The sequence below is a fragment of the Exserohilum turcica genome (genome assembly GCF_000359705.1).
Source record: "Exserohilum turcica Et28A unplaced genomic scaffold SETTUscaffold_3, whole genome shotgun sequence".
Classification (NCBI taxonomy): Eukaryota; Fungi; Ascomycota; class Dothideomycetes; order Pleosporales; family Pleosporaceae; genus Exserohilum; species Exserohilum turcicum.
Window position 1 is genome coordinate 3,301,246 of NW_007360136.1, and position 22,318 is coordinate 3,323,563.

At 54.5% G+C, this 22,318-nt stretch overlaps 8 protein-coding genes across 8 annotated transcripts; 2 read left to right on the forward strand and 6 right to left on the reverse strand.

Annotated features, from left to right (window-relative positions):
- Positions 1 to 1,163: 1,163 nt before the first annotated feature.
- On the reverse strand, positions 1,164 to 2,531 carry SETTUDRAFT_179908 (uncharacterized protein; the record flags this gene model as incomplete). Its single annotated transcript, XM_008029664.1, has 1 exon — positions 1,164 to 2,531. One exon carries the CDS (start codon positions 2,529 to 2,531, stop codon positions 1,272 to 1,274), a length of 1,260 nt encoding a protein of 419 aa, XP_008027855.1. The 3' UTR covers positions 1,164 to 1,271.
- Positions 2,532 to 3,029: 498 nt separating this feature from the next.
- Positions 3,030 to 4,142, forward strand: SETTUDRAFT_138175 (uncharacterized protein; the record flags this gene model as incomplete). Its single annotated transcript, XM_008029665.1, has 1 exon — positions 3,030 to 4,142. The coding sequence occupies one exon, from the start codon at positions 3,030 to 3,032 to the stop codon at positions 4,002 to 4,004; it is 975 nt and encodes a 324-aa protein (XP_008027856.1). The 3' UTR covers positions 4,005 to 4,142.
- Positions 4,143 to 5,690: 1,548 nt separating this feature from the next.
- On the reverse strand, positions 5,691 to 7,068 carry SETTUDRAFT_56869 (uncharacterized protein; the record flags this gene model as incomplete). The annotated part of the gene is made up of 5 exons (XM_008028918.1): positions 5,691 to 6,067; positions 6,131 to 6,472; positions 6,532 to 6,643; positions 6,692 to 6,762; positions 6,813 to 7,068. Coding segments are annotated over 5 exons (1,158 nt in total), but the record flags the coding sequence as incomplete, so codon positions are not given.
- A 1,539-nt stretch (positions 7,069 to 8,607) lies between these two features.
- SETTUDRAFT_179910 (uncharacterized protein) lies at positions 8,608 to 9,862 on the reverse strand (the record flags this gene model as incomplete). Its single annotated transcript, XM_008029666.1, has 1 exon — positions 8,608 to 9,862. One exon carries the CDS (start codon positions 9,860 to 9,862, stop codon positions 9,047 to 9,049), a length of 816 nt encoding a protein of 271 aa, XP_008027857.1. The 3' UTR covers positions 8,608 to 9,046.
- Positions 9,863 to 10,692: 830 nt separating this feature from the next.
- Positions 10,693 to 12,764, reverse strand: SETTUDRAFT_32685 (uncharacterized protein; the record flags this gene model as incomplete). The annotated part of the gene is made up of 3 exons (XM_008028870.1): positions 10,693 to 11,867; positions 11,923 to 12,445; positions 12,561 to 12,764. The coding sequence occupies 3 exons, from the start codon at positions 12,762 to 12,764 to the stop codon at positions 10,693 to 10,695; spliced, it is 1,902 nt and encodes a 633-aa protein (XP_008027061.1).
- A 968-nt stretch (positions 12,765 to 13,732) lies between these two features.
- SETTUDRAFT_179912 (uncharacterized protein) lies at positions 13,733 to 17,111 on the reverse strand. The gene is made up of 4 exons (XM_008029667.1): positions 16,591 to 17,111; positions 16,394 to 16,538; positions 15,398 to 16,337; positions 13,733 to 15,346 (listed from the first exon to the last, which is right to left on the reverse strand). The coding sequence occupies exons 1-4, from the start codon at positions 16,691 to 16,693 to the stop codon at positions 13,991 to 13,993; spliced, it is 2,544 nt and encodes an 847-aa protein (XP_008027858.1). The 5' UTR covers positions 16,694 to 17,111; the 3' UTR covers positions 13,733 to 13,990.
- A 753-nt stretch (positions 17,112 to 17,864) lies between these two features.
- Positions 17,865 to 19,364, reverse strand: SETTUDRAFT_164112 (uncharacterized protein). Its single transcript, XM_008029668.1, has one exon. It carries the CDS (start codon positions 19,353 to 19,355, stop codon positions 17,946 to 17,948), a length of 1,410 nt encoding a protein of 469 aa, XP_008027859.1. The 5' UTR covers positions 19,356 to 19,364; the 3' UTR covers positions 17,865 to 17,945.
- A 202-nt stretch (positions 19,365 to 19,566) lies between these two features.
- On the forward strand, positions 19,567 to 22,276 carry SETTUDRAFT_164113 (uncharacterized protein). The gene is made up of 8 exons (XM_008029669.1): positions 19,567 to 19,936; positions 20,021 to 20,308; positions 20,367 to 20,386; positions 20,434 to 20,466; positions 20,532 to 20,840; positions 20,924 to 21,509; positions 21,574 to 21,902; positions 21,965 to 22,276. Exons 1-8 carry the CDS (start codon positions 19,657 to 19,659, stop codon positions 22,085 to 22,087), a joined length of 1,968 nt encoding a protein of 655 aa, XP_008027860.1. The 5' UTR covers positions 19,567 to 19,656; the 3' UTR covers positions 22,088 to 22,276.
- Positions 22,277 to 22,318: the final 42 nt, after the last annotated feature.

The following is a 22,318-nucleotide window of genomic DNA, read 5'->3' on the forward strand; positions in this document are numbered from 1 at the left end:
TTTATCGCGTAGGAGGCTAAGTTAGAGGTTGGTATTTGCTTCTTGAATCTGCTTATGGCGACAGTTATCAAGGCCTTTTGCCCACCTTAAGGTAAGTTGATCAGGATAGCGCTGGGACGAAGCGACTAGCCCAGTGTACTCCAACCTCAGCTTGGCGATCTGTGAGGCAAAATTGCGTATCATTGGCTGAGTAGGTGGTAAGCCTCTATCTGTTAGTCGATTGATATAGGCGATTAGGGCCTGCTCCTGCTGTGGGTGGAGGAGCTGCCGTTTTGGCCACCTATCGCGCGTGAGGCGTGTAGGCCTTGGTGTCTTTGGGTAAGCGTAGATCGAACAACACTATATTTTTTTGCAATATCTGTATACGAAAAAGGCTCATCAGGTCCTAGGGCATTAACAGCTGCAAGCGCAGCCTCAATATTAGCCATGGTGGTGGGGATACGACGCGTTGAGGTTGAGGTGGTTGTAAGGCGCGCGCGCACTTTGTGGTCGCGCGCACTTTGTGGTGGGGCTAGTTACTACAGACTAGGTCGTATCTAGCAGTGCAGGAGAAAGACCTGACTGTCACACCTGGCCCACCACCCAACATCTATCACAAGAAAATTTAGAGTGAAATAATTGCGCAGGCTAAGATTTCGAGTGAGGCACAATATTGCGTTAACAGATTCACAGATTAATGGCGGGCATATATCAGAGTGAAAGCTTCGGTATCAAATATAGAAACTTCCGAACATCTTTTCTAATAACCCATTCTGCCATGATGTACTCGCTCAGAAAATAGTGCACCGCCACACCAGTTGTTGCGGTACACAGAGATGCACACTAGCAATTTTTCGACGCTCTGCACTTTTTGCGAAGATGCGGTGCGTAGCACTGGGAGCAGAAAAAATAAGGCTCGGCCTGAGTAATCATGTCGACAGCTCTGCAATTTGGCGCGCATTTCGAGGACGGAAACGTATGGAAGAAAGAGGCTTGGATGGTGTGTCCGCAGGCGAGCTCGTGGATGGGGCCTCCGGAACAGGGCTGCACTAGTTTTTTGAGGAGACCGAGCGCCATATTCTGTACTTTTGTGTGTGTGTGAAGTTGTTCAAGCGTGAGATTCGAAGTAATGTTGTTCAATGGGGGAAAACTTAATCACGTCGGAGTCTCCGATATTTATTGGGGGCCGGACAAAGTCGCGCTGTGAAATAGATGTGGGACAACCATTCTTTACAGAAAGACACTCGACAATGGGTCTGTCGCATAGCATCTTTCACCGTGTTTCATATTGTTTACATGGGAGGAGGGTTGAGATCGAGACCCTCGACGCTGAGCTTGAAGCTGTCCATGCGTGAATAGCTTCCTGCAGAATCAAAGTCAAGTCTCCCCCGTTCGCAGTCTTCAAAGTCAACGTCGGCAACGAGTAGCTCGTCCTCTTTCTCCCAGGCTGGCCCAGAAAGCACCTCGCCGAGAGGCGATACAATCATTGAACCACCACGGCAGACGAACTCCTCGCCGTCTGTAGAGTGTGACTGAGGCTGCGAGAAAGGCTGCTGCTTGATGGTAGGACTCTCTTCTGTCAGGTCGATGGCTGATGAATCACCGTTGGCCAGTGGATCCTGTCCTTTTGGTAGTGGTAAGCAAATCTCGTGGCCATCTTCTGTTCTCGTAATGGTACTTCGCCGTCTTGCAGCCCCGCCAGCTTGTTGCGTTATTGTTCTTCCCACACCGCCGCTGTGTCCTATGCTCGGTGACCGGGCTTTGATGTCATGATTGCCAGCAGATATCCACTCTGGAAGATGTTTCTTCTTGACGCACTGGTTTGCGCTCACCACAAAGCAGCGCCCTTCGCACCCAACCGTTCGCATCAGTGCAGCCCAAGTATCGCGCGCATCAGCGGTTGGCGCAAACCAAAGATTGACGTTCTGACTGTACAGACTCTGTCGCAGCAGCGGCATGTAGTTCTCCCAGCAGATGGCCGAGCCCATGCATAGCTTCACGCCCTTGATTTCTGTCGTCACTGCCCTCAACGTGCTCGCACTGCCCATTCCCCACACCAGACGCTCACTGCCTGTTGGCATGACTTTTCTCCTCTTTCCCAAGACACCCCTCTTCGGATCAACAAACACCGACCCACAATATAGCGTGCCTCCTGATTTCTCCACCAACCCCGTCACAATGAATACGCCCGTTTCCTTGGCAATTCTCTCCAGCTCTTCTCTTGTACCGTCGCCTCTGTATTCTTTTCCTTTGGGGAGCTCCAGCTTGCGGTCTATCCAATTCTCGCCAGCGCCAGCCGGTGTGTCGCCCATATCTACGGCATCGTGAAAGTAATGTAGGAATTGTTCGCGACCTTCTGGAGCGCGAGCGCCAACTGCAGCGCCAAACGAGCAGGTACGAGGATATCCGCCCAGATATGCTTCAGGGAAGAGGAGCACGTCTATTCCTTGGGATGCGGCGCGTTTGGTGGTAACTTCGAGGGCAGAGAGGGTTTGCGATGTTGTAGAGAGGGTGCGCGATTGCGCGGCTGCGATTCTGAGAATTTGCGGCATTGTTTGTGCATTAATCTGAAGAGGTATTTATACAAGGAATATCTGAAGATTAGATTGAATCCAGAATGATGAGAAGGTGATACTGAGAAGAGTTCAGCATGCGACTCATCCTGGTATGAGTTGGAGGAAGCTCTCCAAGCTACCCCACTACAGTGTGAGTGTTCGCTGCCCCACCTCGGACAGCGACGGGAGAACACGGCACCTTGAACAAAAACACATCCAATGGCTGGTCTGAACTTAGCCAAGGAACATCGTGAGTTTATGTATCGAGTATCATGGCTGCGAACAGCAAGAAGTGGACGGATGAGTGGAGCAGATAGGGATACTTACGGTGGAGTCGTTAGGTCCGCAAACCTCAACTCCACTTCGACGACGTCACACGGCGATGGACAGCACTAGCAGGACGAGAATTTCTTACGCCGAAGGCCACTTCGCACGTGACGCATCAGCAACATCGACATCACTGAATTGAATCCACCTCGACGGTATACCCTCAACATGGCGTCCACAGACCTCGCAGCCCATCTCTCCAACCTCATACCGGACTCTCACCCCCAGCTCCGCGACTCAGTCATTCCATCACTGTTGAAATCAATACACGCCATAGCAGGCCACCTCCGCACATCCCCCAGCGTGACACAAGTAGGCACCGCCAATGCCTTTGGCGACGACCAACTCAACGTCGACGTGCTTGCCGAAGAGGCCATCCGGGAAGCCATCAAGCAATGTCCCAGCATAGTGACGGCGAGCAGCGAGGAAGACCCAGTTGAAAAGTCGTCCACAGCAAGCACCCAGACAGACGGCGAACAATACACCCTGGCCTTCGACCCGCTCGACGGCTCTTCCATCATCGCCCCAAACTGGAGCGTGGGCACTATCATCGGCGTCTGGAGCGGGTCGACAGCCCTCAACTCGCCGCCAGCAACCCATCAAATCGCCTCTATACTCGGCGTGCTCGGCCCCCGAACCACAGCCATTGTTGCCGTGCGCCTGCCCGGCACCCGCGGCGCCTGTTTCGAAGTCGGATACTCAGACACAGGCGCCATGCAAGTGCTACGTGACGACGTGCAGCTCGGCGTACCCGAGAGCCTGAAAACACGATACTTTGCCCCCGCCAACCTGCGCGCTGCCGCCGATGACGCAAAGTACATGGCGCTTGTCACGCACTTGATCACGCAAAAGTACACGCTGCGGTATAGCGGCGGCCTGGTCCCTGATGTCGTGCACGCGCTGGTCAAGGGCCACGGCATCTACGTGTCGCCCGTGACTGCGCAGAGCAAAGCCAAGCTGAGGCGCCTCTACGAACTCGCCCCGATTGCCCTAATCCTCGAGTGTGCAGGCGGCGCAGCGCTGGACTCTGCAACAGGCGAAGCCGTGCTACAGAGGAACATTCTCGATACGGATGAGAGGGGGGGCTTGATCTGTGGGAATAAAGACGAAGTCGAGCTTGTGCGCCAGGCATTGTTGGAATAGATCCAGCCATCCATCCATCTAATCAATACATCAATACATCGTGGATAGGATAGATAGGTAACTAGATACAGTAGATAAATGGAAAGGGTAAGCAACGGCATCTAGCCATCTACCTAAGCACTAGAGTTTGAATAAATTATCCCCCTCAATTGCATAACACCCACAAACCCCGAACCAAACCCGCACCAATCTAGTTTTAACCGTATTTATCGTCGATTGGCATTTCGCAATTACCTTTTTCCTTTCCCATTTCTCCCTCGCACACTTGGCATCAGCCCGTTCCGCCCATAGATAACGCGTATATTGACTTTTTCTTTTTTTTTATCTTTACTTTCTCAACTTACTCTGCCCACCACCTCTACCTGTCCATCTGTCATTGCATAGCATGGCATGGCATGGCATGGCATAGTGTTTGCTTGCTGCTCACTCTCGGCCTCACTATCCGGTCATTATCTCGGGGTAACGGGTCTGATCACCCCAGCACACACCACACCACACCACTTCACGGCACTTGGATTCACACACACACATACATACATACTGTACATACACAGCTACACAGTTTGCTTTCCCCTCTCCCCCGTGCGTGTGCCAGCCATATCCGATCACCAGAGCTACATGCCTCAAGGCGCCTAGTCATGTATGTAATGTATAACCGACAATTATCCCGCCAGTCCATCTGTCTCGCACGCAGTGCAAACAATCCAATCCAATCCAATCCAATCCAATCCCCACGCCCGCAGCCCAACCCCCCTGCTACGCACTGCGCGTGACGTGCCCATCTCCCAATCTGAAACTCGCGCTGTGTTGCAGAAAACTGCTCTTTTCTCGGGGGACCTTTTTTTTGGTCTTGAGTTGGGTGTGGCTGCTTGGCTGGTGGGGTGGCGGCCTGGGCCCTGGGGAAACGGACCTTTTTTGGGGGGGAGGAGGGGGGTTGAGATGGGCGTGGTACGTATGTATGTACTATGGATGTACATAGTAGGCAGTTATGTAGGCATGGGGTGGCATGAGTCGCGGGGCGGACCGAACTTCACAGCGGGTGTGGGTGTGCGGGGGGATAATGAGGTGAGTGGCGTTGCATGGGGGGTATTCTTGGTGTGTGTAGGTGGTATATGGCTGATTTGCTGGATGGCAGATTGACTTTACAGCTGATTCTGCGGGTGGCGAGGTGGAATTGGGTGATGGATGGTGGGCTGTGAACTGGAGATGGTGGGATGTGAACAGTATGTAGACAGTAGATTTGTGTTTGTGTGGTTGGACTGGTACGATCAGACCATGATCTGACACACTACATCTCTATCTGTATGACTCCAGGTATGTATAACCCACTTAACGCAGTCACTCTCTGCTTCGTGGGAGGAGCGAAGAGTCCGAGTTATTGTAGCCAGATACCATACCTCCAAAAAAAACACAAAACTTGAACGTGGTATAAAGCTCCAAGTGCCAGCAACAAAAAAAAAGACAAACAATCAATCAACAATTAAGTATTGCTGTGATAACGGGGTATCGATATGTATATGTATGTGTGAGTGTGAGACTGGCTTGGTAGTCAAGTCTTCATCCACCACGACCAGTCTCGACATCGTCTCTGCGGATTCTTGATCCCGCAGCATGGACAGCAGCCCTACACCTCTCTGCCCACTCGAGTCTATCGCGCCATGCCGGGGGCTGGTGCAGCGGCAAAGACGTCAGCCCCCTCGTACTCGTATCGCTCTTCTGACTTGCAGCATCGCTCTCATACCGCACATGGAGCTTGTAATCGACGTGGATCCCGTCCATGGCAATGTCGTCTTCCGGGGGATCGCCGCGACCGCCGCGGCGTATGTGCAAGCGCTGCACAGAGGCCTGCACGGTTTTGGGGCTGGCCTGTGAGGTCGACTTGATGTCCGGGGTCTTGCCGCGGCTGTCGCTGATCGAGTACGCGGTGGGCGACGTCCGCTGGGAGAAGTAGCGGCTGAAGAAGACCTTGAGCGAGGGCGCGGACGCGCAGATGACGGCAAGATGGGCTTCGAGCGTTGTCCAGACCCAGCCGTCGTAGGCGATCCAGCTAGTGTCGTATGAAACTGGCAGGCTCGTGTTAGTTCTCTGACAGTGTAATATCCAAAGCCCAGTCAAAGTCGTCTTACAGTAATACAGCTTTGTCGCATAAAAGGTCCGCATCAGCCCGCAGATAAAGGTGATTAAACCCAGGCCGAAAATGCCGCAGAGGCCGAACTTTTGTCGCTTGCTGATTTGGAGGTTCCAAATCAAGAGGACGGGGAGCAGGCAGATGATGAGGTCCTGGACAGAGCTGATGGCTGCACAGGCCACGATGAGGGCGCCCTCGTCGCGACATTCGAGCTTGTGTTGCAAGCGCCATGCGATGTCGAAGTAGCGCCAGAAGCCTTCGATTGGGGTACATGTCCAGAGAATGATGAAGAAGATGATGATGCCGTAGATACTGCAGAAAACGATCATGCCGAATACCCCTGTTTTGGGAGTACATGGTTAGAACCCGTGTGTGCTGTGTGCGGTGAAGACTACTTACAGTGTACAAATTGGTTGGTGAGACGTTCAGAGATGCGGCGGTAGAAGCATAGGAGGGATACTTTGGTGAATACCGTCGAGGCCACATAGTTCAACTCAATGGACAGGGCAATCTGGGAGAATCAGCAGGCGTAGAAAGAATGTAGAGTACAGTGACGTACCTTTCGTGTAGCGACGAGCGACCTTGCCGTTTGGTCCCAGACATGCCATTGATAGCCATAGACCCGGATGCCTAGATAGATTAGCGAATATGACGGCACGCTCGGATGAGCCGGATCGTACCCAGCACTGTGGAGATTGTCAGCCCGATTAGCGGCAGCATGGCGACACTGATGAGAAAATCGTCGAGGCCCAGATTCTTTGATATGGTGAACCGCGCCCACATGCGCGCAACGTAGACGAGAATCGTGATGCTGAAGAAGATGAACAGCATGACGGTCGCCTCCCATCCTCTTTCCTCCGGGTTGACATGGTTCGGCGCCGGCCAGGTTTGCACCACTTCTGGCGGTGGATTGAGGCCTCCACCACGAGCAACGAGGCGGCCAACCAGGGAGCCTGTGCTTGCGATGTACATGTTAAACCGTGTGACGGTGGGTGTTGAAGTTGGGGATCGAAGGTGCAAGACGGAAACAAATCAGGCATCGCATTCAAAGAAAGCCAGACATGCTGGGTGGGAAAGGGAACATGTATACGGCATGTCGCAAAGGTGGGCTAAGAGCCACTGACTCTCTAGCATCATGTGGGTCTATATTTTCCGCACCTCTAGCCAAAACGCAAGTGGATTGATCAACGATATGCTACCATGCTTACCCTGTGCATCTGCAATCAGCCATGTGTAGAACCGGATTTGGCCGATTTTGCCCATGTTTGATTGCTTTGGTTGGGCCAAAATGGCCGTTTCGATCAGCATTAGAGTCCTCCAAACGAGTAAGAAGATGTGATAGCCAGCATGACGGTCAAGTGCGTTCTCATGTTGCTCAATAGCATGACGAAAATTGCGCAAGCGAAGGCGGGCCTCGGAATATTGACCCGCCCCATTGGTTCCTGGTCGTTAATACGGCATATATCACAACGTCCTGTTCGCTGGCGCGACGTGGGAGGTCCTGGTGCCACACGTGGTATGCGAAACCTAGTGGCATACTTGATGGCGCCGCCTGACCGGCAGCGGTAGTGCTCGGGACCTGGCACCTTGGCCATGGAAATTGGCTGTTCTGGGCATCCTTTGCCGATGGCGGCAGAAGCCAAGTGTCGACGGCTAGCACATACATATTAACATATGCTCATTCTCCGCCAGCAGCTTGGCGATCTACACCCATCTCCACTGAGTTGCCGCTCGCCCTGCGAAACCACTCTTGGCATCCTCTAGAGCCCCATCAGCACTCACGGCAAGGACTCGCTTTCTTGGCTTAGACGCCGAATTCCGCCAAGGCTCTCTATGCGAACCGCTTATGTGTGCGGGCCGGGCCTGGATCGGGTCATCACCTTCTTTGTCTTGACCGAGAGGCCAGCAGAAAGACGAAGAGATCGTCGTGGATACTAACCTCAACTACCTAGTAGACGGCGGCTGGAGAGAAGATCAGAAACACGTGCCGCACTGACACGAGCGGCAGAAGGCAGCTAGACTGCTCTAGTCGTGTCACCAGATTCTTTCCTTATCATGACGGCGTGCGAAAAGATGCCGAACTCGCCTACACCTCCGCAAAGGCGAGCGAACGGGCTTAGGATCCAAACTAATGTGACCGGACGCCTCAGTAGCGACGCCTCTCCTCATTCTGGGGCCCACACGGGGTTCGTGTCCGGGCCGCTGCTCAATTGTCAGCCGTGCGGGACTCGTTGATGTACAGTTCGCAGCTGTTTGGGTGGATGGCACACGTATCGGTACACCTTCTGTGAAATTGGACCCGGTCCCCATCACGAAACATGTCGCCCAATCTCGGCGAGGGGACAATGGCATGCAACAACACCATGCGATGGGATTTGCAAAGGCTGGAAAGAGTGGGATGGCATGCATGCCGTTGATATTGGGAGCCAGGGAAGTGTCCATCCAAAGAGGGCCGGAGTAAGTAAGTGCTGACATCATCCGCCCGGTGCCTACATGTGCATGTTGCATGTCGTCTTTAACCCCATTCTTCAACTCTATACATGGGCGAATTACTCGCCTCACCTCCTATCCAATCTGCGTCTTAACAGCCATTGCTAATGGCCATGGTTCCTCGGCCCACTCGCAATACTCTGCCTCGGACGCTCTTTGCTCCGAGGCATCCACCCACCCGGGCCCCTCCTTTGAGTACCCCGGGATTCGGGAGCGGCGCGGCCGATGCCCATATGGTTCGTTTCCTCGCCCATCCGATCTGCTATCTATGTAGCTAGAGTTGTAGGGCCGGTTCGTACCATTGTGACTGGCTGTCTTGCTCTTCTTCTGGTCAAAAAGGGAAGCGTGGCTTTTCCCTGCATGTGCAATGCACGTCTGTCTTTGGCAAGCGACAAAATGTTACTGGCCGCAAATTGTGATTATTTCAAAGCAAAGTAAATGCTTCCATGGCCTTTCGGACGGCCTCGGTGGCGGCGCTCTCAGCAGGCAGCCTGACCCATGTGTCAGGCGGTTGACTGGGGTGTCCATCCACGGGGTTCGCAATTGTTTCCTGGCTCGTCCTAACCTTTTCCTTCTGTACACAAGGAAGCTCAGTCGCTGGCTCACGGTAGCTCCAACTCGCGCCATTGTGCGCCGAAGCGTGCGGCCTGGCTGGTTTCCTTGCTGCTGTCGCCATGCCTGGACGCTTGCGGGGCGTTACTGGCTCTTCTTCTGCATGGCCTTCGTCCCTGACGCCGCCAAAGCCGTCTTCGCGCATGAAGCCGTCAAAGAACTGGAGGCGCGGCTCGTCAAACTTGGACACGGCCTTGCACGCGCGGTAGCCTTTTCGCAGCAACGCAGCAATGTACCTCTCGGCCACGCGGCGCACTTCGCCGTCCTGACTCGGCTCGCTCCCGTCCATGGCGGCGTCATGATTCAGGCGTAGGGTCAGGCCTTGGAGAGCTACTTCTGCGCGCACCACGTCGGTGAGGCACGTCGGGCATACAAAGGGGTAGCCTTGCACCGCCCGCGCGCAAAGCACGCCACAGCTCGCCGTGTACTCCGTCTGGATCCGGTGGCCACACTGAAGGTCGTGAAAGGTCGAGGATGCATTGCACGGGCTGTACATGTCCTGGAACTGCTGCTGGTCGCGTTGGGCACACGCGACGAATTGCTGCTTCTCTGCCGCCGCCAGCCGAGCATGAAATGCCTCAATGGTAGCCCGCGCGCTGGCCGTCGTCGCCTGCGTTGTCGTCGCCATGAACGAAAAAAAACGTGATGTGAAGCTCGTGTTGGTTGCGGATCCGGTATGGTGTAGGTTGAGAGATGCAGATGGGAAAATGGGCGATGCGGGGGCGCTGGGTGTGGGTGTGGGTGACGGATCGACCAGTTCCAGGCCGCTGCTTGGGCCCCCTCCCGACCGCTTGTCGCTAGTAAGTAACTAAGTAAAATGGCTGTGTACCTGTGATGTCCCTTTTGCCCATCACCATATCAAATCGGCCCGCAAAGTACATGTACGTGTACACGCAATCCTGCTACTGCTAGGAGATACTAGATGCTCAGCTTATGCACCCACTACCCGCAGATTCTCCGCCCTATCAGCAAGCTCGACATGACCACGCTGCAAGTGGCACGTGTTTTGCTATGTACACCTACAAGTTAGCAGCCCGCATCGATATATGGAGGATTAAAAAGACCAATAGAGAAATTCCTGTTGATACACAGGCCTGCAATAGGTGGGTCTTTGAGTATCATGGCCCTGCTAGTTTTGAGTAATCAGAAGGCTCTTGAACTGAGCATTCGTGTTATGCATGGATTTTGCTTCATCACCAAAGCAACGACATCGACATACACAGATTTAGCAGCTCGCTTCTTTGTTGAATATGACTATTATCATATTGCTCCGTCTCATCCAGTAGTTGGTGATGCGAATTTCTATCGAACATGCTATGTGCTACTTACACCAGATTCACAAAGGCAAAAAAAAGTCCCACAGCTCGCACGAGTCCATACCAAAACATGTCTAGCAGAAAAAAAGCACCCCTCCCCACCATCCCCTCTCTAGCCATAAACTCCAACATGGAAAAGAGTCTAAACCCGACTAATCACCACATCAAACGGCGGATAATGCAACTCGACTCTGCCTGCCCCCCGCTCCACCAGCACCAACTTACTCAGTGGCCACCCATTACTATCCTGGAAGCCATCAAAGTCGAACCAATCACACGATTCCAGCTCAGGAAACATCATTCTCCAGACCTGCGCGCCGGCGCCAAACTGCGCTGTTTCGGCCGCGCCCTCGGCCGGCTCCAGCACGACACCCTGAGGGGACGAAAACAAGATGGGCTGCGCGTCTGGCGTCCAGGAAAGCCGGTCCACGGCTTCGAGCGCAGACGTGCCGTTTACGATGAGTGAACGGAGATATAAGGTCCCGGCCTCGACTTCCAGCCTTGCGTGCGTTCGCGTGCTCCGGCTCGCGGTTACCACTTGGTCGTGCAGCAGACCCGTATCGTGAGCCTTCATGTAGTGCCCTGCAAAGCGGTCGACCGTCCTTTCAGCAAGCGCTGTGATGAATGCCGGTGCGAGAATCCCGTGTAGCGTTGTTTTGAGCTGGCTCGGTGATACGGCTTGGTAGTCTTTCAGGCCGGATTGCTGAGCGAGTATCACAAGACCATAGCCTAGATTGGGGATTGTGTCGATCCACGAGGCCCAGCCGCCGCCGTTGCCGGACTTGCCGAAGATGCTGTATGTTTTTGTGGGTGGCGACTCGGTAGTGCCGTCGCTCTCGTTGCTGGATGCCAGTTTCAGAAGCTCGATTTCCCAACCTGGTCCAGTTTGCTGCACGCCGTCGGGCAGGTTGATGCTGGGTTTCATGGCATCTCGTTGCTGGAACTTTGATATGAGCGGGGGGTCGGGCGAGAGCCACATGTGGTATAGGTAGCTGGAAAGGTCGTTTGCTGAACTCCACATGCCGGCTGCTGGGTCGTAGCCCTCGCCTACCAGTAGATCAGCCCAATTTTCCCCGCCGGGGATGCCCACGTCTGGCATGAGGTTTTGTGGTATGGCGCCGAAGAAACTATGCGTCATGTTGAGCGGTGTTAGGAGCTCCTGGGTAGCAAACTCCGACCATGTCAAGTCGCTTCCTGTAATATCATTGTAGTGTGTAGCCACGGCCGCTATATGCTTGTTAGAAACACTCAAAAAAGGGGGGCTCCAAAAGAAAGTGGGAGGCGCACCACCGAGAAGTCCTATGCCAGCATTCGAATCTACACCACAGTCAATCAAGAACTCCAAATCACCCTGCTCCAGACTCCAACTTACAAGCCGCCCTCTGCCCAGGCGCAAACATCAAGCTCCTCGCCTTCACGCCCTCAATCACATCTTGTGCAGTCTGTCCCGCCCACGCCGCCCCTATCGTCGGCGCATCCGCCTTGCCCGTGCTCAGAATCATATTGAAACCCGTGCTATAACTTTCCCTCGGGATCCCCGCCGTGTGGCTCGCCAGCATACGTAGTGTAATCTCGCTGCCGCCATCTCTCCAGTCTCGTTCCGGGAGCGCGAAAGCCGGGAGTAAAAGCCTGACTGGCGTATCGAGCGAGACTTGTCGTTTGTGCGACAAAGTTACATTGGAGTTGTTGGCGAGTACGAGGGAAGACGATAAAGCGATATTTTTGGATATGGAGAGAATGCGGAAGATGGAGTCGCTGGTTACTTTATTCCCTTCGCTCCCCCTATGGACCCTGCTGTGGGTATATTGGGTTTCCGGATACCATGCAAGCGTCTCATTGAATTTTAACGTCCCGTTATTGAATGTAAAGATTGGCGCTGGGCTTGAGGCGTGGACCTAGAAAACAGGCATTGTAAACACCTTGGCCAGTGACTCTATTTCCACGGAGGGAGTTGCAGAGAGAAAAGGTCGTTGGTGAAGGGAAAAGGAAATGATAGACCGCAATACATACAATAGCAACGCTGAGACCATCCCGCGTGGTGTTCTTATACAGCGCCGAAAGATTCCTTTGCACTTCGTTCAATGCCAGGAGAACAGCTTCGTGCTTGAGCACGCGCGGATCAGAAAGTAAAGCCAAGGCGACATCCGGAACGCAAGCGGCTGCCGCAAAAGCAAGCACGTAGCCCGCTGCTAGCAGTACAAAGGAGGCCTGCATTGCACTGCTGGGTTGCCGTCCAGAAACGGGCGAGGACGAGCGGTAGGGAGAAGCCGCAAGCAGCCAGCGGTGCTGCGAAGTCCAGGAATGTCGAAGGCGTTGGTACTTGGCCGTGTACTTGTATTACCAGCTGTGTTTTTAACAAGCAAGCATGCATGCCTGTCAATCGGTGAGCAGCGGCCGCGTCTCGGCTGCTTATCCCACCCGGTTCTCTCCTAACGTGCTGTGGCGGGCGACACGACGACACGTTGAGTTATCTGTGCCAAGTACCGCATGTGTTGTTTTGCAATTCCTGGAGAGAGACCAGCACAAAGAGCCAATCAAGCGTCTTGTATTTCCCATTACCCTCGCGCGAGCTGAGTCACCTGCCTGATTTAGTTATCTATCTACAGAGCTTGTTTGGTTCCAGTTGATAACCTCTGTAGCTGCAATGTAACTCACCGTACAACCTATAGGTAAACAAAATCGTGGCTTCGCATTCCGGGTAACAGCCAGTATGTATCTACTAGCTCATCGTGCCTCTCAGTCAGGCAAGATACTTCCAAATCCCTTGCCCCGAGATGACGACGAAAAGGACCGACGGCAGACTGCGGTGAGTTGTGAGCATGGGGGGTGAGAAAATGGGGGGTAAAAAGGACATGGGGACGGAATAGGGATCTTCATTGCACCCCACTTATGATCTGGTGGGGTGATGGGGCCGTACGTATGACCCTGTGCTTCCCGTCCTGAATTTCTTTTCATCCGCCCGGGTGATCGACGAGACCTTGTTTCCCGTGTTTGTTTTGTTGCTCATGTGCATGCTGAGTGGTTGGTGTTTGCCGTGCAATGCAGGGCTCCTGTGCAGCTGGGGAATTTTTAGACCTTGGGGAATATGTGGGTCCACGCTGTAGGTACCGTCAGGTCAGTTCGTCTCTCATATGAAACCGATATCACATGTGCCATCACCAACGAGGGAAATGACTATTTTGAAGATTACAACGTATATTCAATTGCTAAAACGAACGATGAGAATGTTGTACAACGTATCATCTGCCAGTGAAGAAATCAGTACGCCGTGCATAAAACAAACAATCCCCAAGCCATGCGTTCAAGTCAGTCATGCAACCACCCATCGCTAAAGTAACAGATGCTGAACGTTAAAAAGTAGCGCATTCAAATAAACACTGTTAGCTCCTAGATGATGCTTCCCCGAGAGGCGCAGCGAGCGCGGATATCTAGTTATGAGATCAAATCAAATCCGGCATCGACGGACGTGTCAATGGACGTCTGGGCTTTGGGCCCTGAGTGTTGCTTCGTTCGCGCTCTTCCATGGCACTGAGCCTCAAGTGCAATGCCTCCATCTTCTTTCGTAGAACTTCTTCTTCTGACATAGCACCAGCGGGCCTGACTGATGGCCGGGAAGGAGGTGATGCCATGGCTGGAGGTCCAGATTTGCGCTCCGTGGCTGAACCGTTGTGAGAAGAGGCTGACGCAGGTTGCCCGTGGGAGGCATGAGTGTAAGAAAGCCGTGGGGATCCGGATAGTTCACATTGCGTGACGGGCTGCTGCTTTGCCTGGTTCGAACTCACGTTTGGATGAGGTTGTGGGCGCGCAGCTCTCATGTGCATTTCTCCATGCTTCAGCGTGCTTGCTGATGCACCAGCCGACACGTTGTTCTTTTGTGTCGCTGATCCCTTGGCATCTCCACGTTCCATACCACAGCTTTGACTACAACCCTCCGTCGTCGTGCCTGGTGCTGGCGCCGGCGCCGGCGAACTTTGGGTCGGCGATGCAAGGGTTTGCCTCAACCTACCCAGTGTCTGAACAAGGATGATACAGTTCTTGCACATGAGCGAGCCCACAGGCTCTGGGTTTGTTCGAGGTAGCGAGCTAAGACTAGAGGCGTTACTCATGTAGATGTGCCGCACACTTGAACTTGAGTTGCCGCAAATAGTCTGTAGCTTTTTGACGTTTGCTGGAGGAGCCGATGCTACTGGCCTTGCATCATGACTCCTCCGCCACTGCTCAATCTTCTCCTCGGTAGTCATGGATCGTGCAAAGTTTGAGAAGAGAGAGGGGCCTGCAAAAGGTTCAAAGTCGATATCGTCTTGCTTCTGGAGCTCAGCAGGCAATGTCGCAGCGCGTGCAACTGGTCTCAACCAGGGCCGTGTCATTTCTTTTGGGATTCCTGGTGCGCGTAGCCGTGGTGCTTCTGCTTCGTTGCTCTGTTGTCGCGGGGACGCCTGTCGTTGACCCAGTGTCTTGGCGCCCGACTTTCCCTGCCTGATGATTGCAAGCATCGCATCACCCTTCGGGGCCGTGCTCAGGTTCTCATATCCACGGGCAGTGATCAGGATATCATCCTCTATACGGACACCACCGACGGGGAGGTAGCGTTGAAGTACTGAAACGTTGATGAACTTTGAGTGAATTGGCGACGTCAGGTAAAAATGTTGCAGAGCATAGACCGAGAAGTAAATGCCGGGCTCAACCGTTACCACCATGCCCTCCTCAAGATGGCTGCTTTGAGGATCTGTTGGTGCATGACATGTCTCCGGGTTGTATACAGGGCTGTGAAAGTTCTCTGGATACAGTGAGGGGGCCTGTCATAATTAGTCGCTGTCAACCCACTAGCGCGCGCGTCTTAAACTGACTTGTTGGTAAACCGGCTTTCCTCTTCGAACGCTCATCAGTTCTGCCTGACCAGGATCGTGGACCTCGAGGCCGACGTGATGTCCCAAGCCGTGCGGAAAGAAGGCTCTGCTGGTGCCTGCTTTGTAAATTTCTTCCTTGGTTCCGTTGTGCAGGATGCCAAGCTGCAAGAGGCCATTGATGGCAATTTGATGCGCCAGAATATGCAAGTCCAAATACCGAACGCCAGGGGCCAGTCTTTCTATGCATGCCTCCTGCATGCGCTGGACCAGCTTGTAGACGTTCTCGGCTTCTTTGCTGGGCCACGAGGCAGACAGTGGAAACGAACGGGTGATGTCGCTAGCATACAATTCATACTCACATCCAGCGTCCAAGCACATGAGCTGTCGATCTGCAAAGTCCTCGTTGTTGGCATCATAGTGCAAAGTACCTGCATTCGGTCCTGATGCGGCAATGGGGTCATAGGCTTGCTGCTTGGCTTGACGTGATATGCACACGTCCACGAAAAGACCTTCAACCTGGGCTTCGTTGGTGAATTTGAGAATGTTCTCGAGCACCTCCCGATGCGCCTGCGAGCTGATATCATTCGCTTTCCGGATGAGGCTGATTTCGTGGTCGTCCTTGACCATGCGGCAAATGTTCATGGCCGGCTGAAGGGATTGAGAGTCTGTGCGAGGAGCGAGATTTTCACAGCCTGGGACCTGCGAAGACGGATGCAAAACGTAGAGGGCGGCGTGGCCATTGGCATAGGCCCAGCCTTGGACGTAGTACTGTAGCTCATCGGCGTAGAAGACCTGGTCAATGTCGTATTTGGCGAGCGCCTCGGCTTGAGTAGAGCCACGGCCGTTCCAGATGACGCGCGCAGGATTGATGCGTGGGATGAAGAGAGAGAGCACATCGCGTCGCACATCATAGGTCAAATGGCAGTTGGGTTCGTTGCATCTTGCCTCAGTCAGCACGTGCTCGACAGGCAAGTCGACGACTTGGGCTCAACCCACCCGCTCAAGTAGTAGAAATAGCGCCGTTGGCGGAAGGGCGCTGGCATGTCGCTGTCTTGATTGTTGACTGCCGGCTGGCCTGGGAGGTAGATCAAGCCTTGGTCGATGCCCAGCTTTTCCTGCACGCGGCGCGCATGTTGTTTGGCTGCGCCGGATTAGAAGGAAGCGCAGGCTGAGCAGCGCGGGTGCTTGCTTACCTGGATACTTTTCCAAGGGCGTGTCGGCCTCCATGTGCAGCCAGTACTCCTTGTCTTGGGATCTCAGGCGGTCGGCCAGGCTCGTGTCATCGAGAACCTCCATGGTGGTACCTTTGTCTGGCCTGGCAAAGCGCAGCGAATGCGAAAAGTGTAGCTTCGGCGGAGGCGCGGTCGCTCTATTAGTGTTGTCGAGGTGCTTGACCGGTGAAGCCCCAGAAGCCGTGCAGAGCGCCAAGACTCCGGTCAAGCAGCCGTGGATCACCACCGGTTTTTTCTTTTGAGCAGGTCAAGAGCCTTCTAGTCCCGCAATGGCCGTCGCAATGGCGTAAGGCGCTGACGCTGGTTTTCATTGCACAACCACGGCCATGCTGGCCTTGGCCGGGGGGGTCGTGGTGGCCAGGCGAGGGCGAGGGCGAGGGTGCTCAGCCGCGCCTCTTTGCGTCGTGCCGCTGTCTCGACCCCGCGCGCTGCCCTTTTCCGCCCGCCGCATGATGCTGTGCGACGCCGTGTCCGTGTGGTGTGTATTGTTCGTCTTGGTGGCTCCGTTGGGCGCCCGCAGGTGAGCTTCACCATGACGGCGGCGGCGGGCGAGGGCTGCGACACGAGGCGAAGGGCTGCGGCGCGGCGCTGATTGGCTGCGGCGCTGACCGGTCGCCTGCCGCATCTCGACGTCGGCCTCGCGACGTGCAATGTCACAAAGGGGCACGAGAGAAGCATAGCGGAACCACCGACAGGCCCTGCCCCTCCCACGCCCGTCTCGCATGACAATGTTTCGAAACAAAATAGCCGGCTGCCATGTTGACCGACCCAATCGACGCCCCGCTGCGACGAGGCGGTCAGTATCCTTGCGTCTTACGAGAGCGGGCCTCCCTACAGTATACCCATACCCTCTGGTCGCCTCGCCCCGGACACGATGCTGCCGTTGGTAGCGCCCCAGCGGCTGGCGTGCAGCTGTCATGTGAGCCAAACCGCCTTCAAACATGGCCTTGGTCATCTCAGCCGCTAGTCCCATCCAAACAAGCACGGCGAACGACGTCCGTGACAGCGCCCGTGACAGTGCCGCTACTCTCCCTCTATACACGTCTTCAGCCTCTTCACTCCGGCACGCTCGTCCATTCGCCGCACGTCCGGTGAAGTCGATGCACCGTAGAGGGCCGGGAATCACGAGTCCCTCTGTATCATGTAACATGGTCCGTTTGATATCGCCATCGTTGAAATATAACTATGGCACACATGGAACGCCGGAACTGCCCCGCAACAATGGTCCAGCAAAGCCTTGCTTGTGACGTAGATAGGCGGACCCTTCCAGCACTGCCAGTGTCACCGTCTCCTTGCCATTGCCATCAATCGTCTGATTATTCGTCACCGTCTTCGTCTTCGCCCTCATCATCCATGTTCTCGTCCGAGTCTGAGCCGTCACTGTTCGACACGGACGGTCTGTGCGGCCACTGCACAAAGACCTGCTCTACCAGCTCCTCCCAAAACTTGTCCATGCCCTTGCCTGTGTGTTCCTTCTGCTTCAGCATCTCCCCCTCCCCGCTCCCTTTGAAGTTTACAAACATGTGTTCCTGCTGCAGCATGCCCACTTTGACGTGATTAAGATGCAGCTGTGGGATCTTGGAGACCATCTCAAAGAGGTCTCTCCATAGGTTGGGCCTGTGGTCATGTGGCACCGCCCCGACAGCATGGAGGTTCATCCTCCAAAGACTGAGATCCTCCAAAGTTGGCGCAAACTTGGAGATGAGCAGGACAACTAGGTTGGGCACGATATTGAGCTGGCCGAGCTCAAGCGTTTTCAATTGCCGAAGGGCAATTGGGGCCGGGTTGAGGAATGTAGCATTTGCCCGGCCTGTGGGCGCTGGCTCGCTGAGCCACCGCAAGAAGGCCTCGTTATCGATGATCCGGTGTTTCTCAAAGTTCAGGCGCAAATGTGTTAGATTTGGCGTGTACCCCAGGAAATATCGAAGCGCGCGGCCTGGATGCGGATCGGCCGAGGTGCCGTTGCTGTGGGTATGCAACGAGCAATGGATATGGCCAGCATTCAACAACAGCGTGGTCAAATTACGCAACACAGGCTCTACCGCCGGGCGGAGGAAGTCTGGAAGGGCAAAGGCCGTGTCGAGTAGTCCGTAATGTCGAAGCAGCACCTCGAACTCAGGAGGATGTCGATTGGCTCTTCCCAGAGCATACATGACAGTGGAAAAGACGCGCGAAACAAAACGCGCGCTGATTTCCGGAGAGTAGGAGCCACGGTCGGCAAAGTTGAGCTGGAATCCCGTCTCGCGGTACACGGTTGTTGCACCCCACGACGACCAGCTCTTCCCATCGCGAGTGCGGTTGTTGGCGTCAAAGTCGCGGATGCCCACCGTGTGGAGATTGTCGAGCCGTGAGAAGGCCTCGGTGAGCATCTCACGGTCTACGCCTGTACTCAGCAAGGCATTTTGATCTTCGCAGCCGCGGATGTAGCGGGCAGCCGACTCCTCGTTCCTGAAGCGCAGTGGTATCTCCTCGTAGATGTTGGTGGCAATGATGACGTGGGTCAGCTTCTTGGAGAAGCTGGCGTGCTTGGAGATGTCGATCAGAGCCTGCAGACTGGCATGCGTGAGCATGAATTGCTTTTTGCTGAAGAACTCCTTGGAGAACCACTCGTAGAGCGACTTCTCCGTCTGCTTGCACACCAGACGGAGGGCGCCGAGATCCTCGGTGGGCAGGAGGGCCGAGATGGCCACGAGCAGCTCGAGCGGAATCGTGAGGAGCGATGGCATTGCGGGCGAGGGGCGAGGGGGGAAGCTGGCCCCGACAGCCGCAGAGCATGTCGTCGTTCTTATCATGTGGTCGCGCGTGAAGGTCGCGCGCAGGCAGACATGCAGCCTAGTCCGCTTCGGGGCTGATGCCTAAGGGCGCTCCTTCCCACCACGCGCCACTCGTCTCATCGGCTGCCTGATGTCCAGTTTGGGAGTGGTTGGCACAGAGTTCAAATAGCACCTCTCGCCTACTGACTTCAGCTGCATCGCATCCCACCTCGCCAGCTTCCCATTGCCCCAATTGCCCCAATCCATCGCTCCAATGGCCCGCAAGGCAGCGCAAAAGGCCCCTCCCCCCGCTACGCCCCTGGACGGGTGCTCCGTCGCGACATCCGGCCGTTTCCCCGGAACATCGCAGTCGGCACTACAGTCGCGCCTAACGTCACTGGGTGCGGCGATCGCATCCAGCGTCACGGCAAACACGACCCATCTCATTGCGACGGACAAGGACTTTGAGAGCAACTCGACCAAGGTCAAGGCCGCAGCCGCGAACAGCGTGCCCGTCGTGACGATTGAATGGCTGGACGAGTGCGAGACGACAGGTATGCTGCATCTTTTGCGACATGTTTGAATTTACCAGGAGCCTTGAGGTGGAGTCGAGGCATTCCGGCTAATGCTCGAGGCAGGCTCCAAGGTCGATGAGAAACAGTACTTGCTGTCGTCTGCCCCAGCACCTGCGCAGAATGGCTCAAAGAAACGCGCTGCATCTTCAACACCGCCAGTCCCGTCGCAGGATAAGCGACCGAAGATCAAAGAGGATGCCAAGGTGGGCGACGGCCAAAACGCAAAATCAAAAACAATTGCCATTTCCATAGACGAGTATTGCCCTCTTACGCACTATGAAGTGTACATTGACCCCGACGGCACGATATATGACGCCTCGCTCAATCAGACCAATGCTGGGGCAAACAACAGTAAGCAGGTGTTAAATTTACAGCCTCTGATGCAAAAACTGACGCTATTCCTGTGCAGACAAGTTCTACAAATGCCAGGTGTGTTAGGCGGCTGCAACGACTCTGGGCTCTGCTAACCGAAACAGCTTCTTACCAATGGGTCAGATTACAAAACTTGGGTAAGGAGCACTGTTGCCCACGTGTTTTTGTGTGTACATGGTATACTAATGCATGTTGTTGGTAGACTCGCTGGGGTCGCGTCGGTGAGCGTGGGCAGAATGCCATGTTGGGAAACGGTACTCTGAGTGATGCCATGAAGAATTTTGAAAAGAAATTCAGGGACAAATCAGGGCTCAAATGGGCGGATCGCGGCGAGGAGCCAAAGCAGGGAAAGTACGCATACGTTGAGCGTTCGTACAACCCTGATTCCGAGGACGAAGACGACGATGAGCCCGCGGGCGATGGTGCTGCTGATGAAAAGAAAGACGTGAAGCCTGCCGAGTGCACCCTTGACACACCTACACAGGATCTCATGAAGCTCATCTTCAACCAGGTAAGCACAGGACACTTGCCACTTGGCGATGGATTGCACCCACTGTGGAACTTCCGCGAGGATCCTTAGCTAACACTGACGAGGATTACTTCAACGCCACCATGAGCGCTCTGAATTACGATGCAAACAAGCTGCCACTGGGCAAGCTGAGCAAAGGAACGATTGCACGCGGTTTCCAAGCTTTGAAGGAACTGTCTGTGCTTCTAGACCAGACTGATCCCGGATCTATTGCAGAGGTGGAGCGTCTGTCCAACCACTACTTTTCGGTGATTCCGCACGCCTTTGGCCGCCAGCGACCGCCAGTAATTCGAGACAACGATGCCCTTAAGAGGGAGATTGAGCTACTCGAGAGTCTGTCAGACATGAAGGAGACTGCTGCCATGCTCAAGAGCCAGCTGAAGGACGACAGCGGCATCCACAAGCTCGACAAGCAATTCCAAGGCCTGGGCATGAATGAGATGACACCGCTTGACCACAGCAGCCAGGAATTTGTTGAGATTGACAAGTACCTCAACAAATCCAAGGGTCCGACACATGCAGTCAACTACAATGTACAAGACATCTTCCGCATTGAGCGCAAGGGCGAATTCGAACGCTTCGACAAGAGCATCTACTCGAAGATTTCGAGCAACCGCCGCCTCCTGTGGCATGGCTCGAGGGTCACGAATTGTAAGCACATGTCTTTTGATGATTTGGGGTGACACAGAAACTGACTTTGTGTGCGAACGTACAGACGGCGGTATCCTTAGTCAGGGTCTCCGAATTGCACCTCCCGAAGCGCCCGTGTCTGGGTACATGTTCGGCAAGGGCATCTACTTGGCCGACATGTCGTCGAAATCGGCGAATTACTGCGCGTCGTACGACTCTGGGGGAACAGCGCTGCTTCTGCTGTGCGAGGCGGAGCTGGGCAATCCCATGCATCAGCTCACGGACGCATCGTACACGGCCGGTGAGGATGCGCGTAACCAGGGCATGTACAGCACGTGGGGAATGGGAGAGAGGGGCCCGAAAAAGTGGAAGGATGCGGGGTGTGTGAATGGGGCGCTGGCCGGCTGCATGATGGTAAGTGTGGTTTTTTGTTTCGTCTTGTGCAGAATGCCATGGGATGCTGACGATTGTGACAGCCGGATGTGGCGACAGCACCTGGACCGACGAATGTGCCTGGAGCGTACTTGATGTACAACGAGTATATTGTGTATGATGTTGCGCAGGTCAAGCTGCGGTACTTGCTTCGCGTGCGCATGTAGAGGCATGTAGAGCATGCTAGAGGTATGTATGTATGTATGTATGTGTGTGTGGAGTGTGTTTGAGCAGATGGTTGTCGGGTGCTTGTAGCATTAGCAAAGGGGATTCGGCGTTTAGGCCAAAGGGAGCCATCGGTCGGACAGTCAGTCGGTTAATGAGTGCTGAGGCTTTAATCTAGTGCAATGAATGTTCCAAAACATATGCTGCTTCCATTGAGAGAGATCTATTTGCAA

What these genes read in the sequence shown, in the direction of transcription:
- SETTUDRAFT_179912 (XM_008029667.1), bottom strand. Translation starts at nt 16,693, where the DNA reads ATGGAGGTTCTCGATGACACGAGCCTGGCCGACCGCCTGAGATCCCAA. An exon ending in GCCCTTGGAAAAGTATCCAG is followed by an intron (nt 16,539 to 16,590) that starts GTAAGCAAGCAC and finishes AATCCGGCGCAG; the next exon opens with CCAAACAACATGCGCGCCGC. An exon ending in GAAAGCCGGTTTACCAACAA is followed by an intron (nt 15,347 to 15,397) that starts GTCAGTTTAAGA and finishes TAATTATGACAG; the next exon opens with GCCCCCTCACTGTATCCAGA.
- SETTUDRAFT_164112 (XM_008029668.1), bottom strand. Translation starts at nt 19,355, where the DNA reads ATGCCATCGCTCCTCACGATTCCGCTCGAGCTGCTCGTGGCCATCTCG.
- SETTUDRAFT_164113 (XM_008029669.1), top strand. Translation starts at nt 19,657, where the DNA reads ATGGCCCGCAAGGCAGCGCAAAAGGCCCCTCCCCCCGCTACGCCCCTG. An exon ending in GGTCAGATTACAAAACTTGG is followed by an intron (nt 20,467 to 20,531) that starts GTAAGGAGCACT and finishes TGTTGTTGGTAG; the next exon opens with ACTCGCTGGGGTCGCGTCGG. An exon ending in TGAAGCTCATCTTCAACCAG is followed by an intron (nt 20,841 to 20,923) that starts GTAAGCACAGGA and finishes AACACTGACGAG; the next exon opens with GATTACTTCAACGCCACCAT.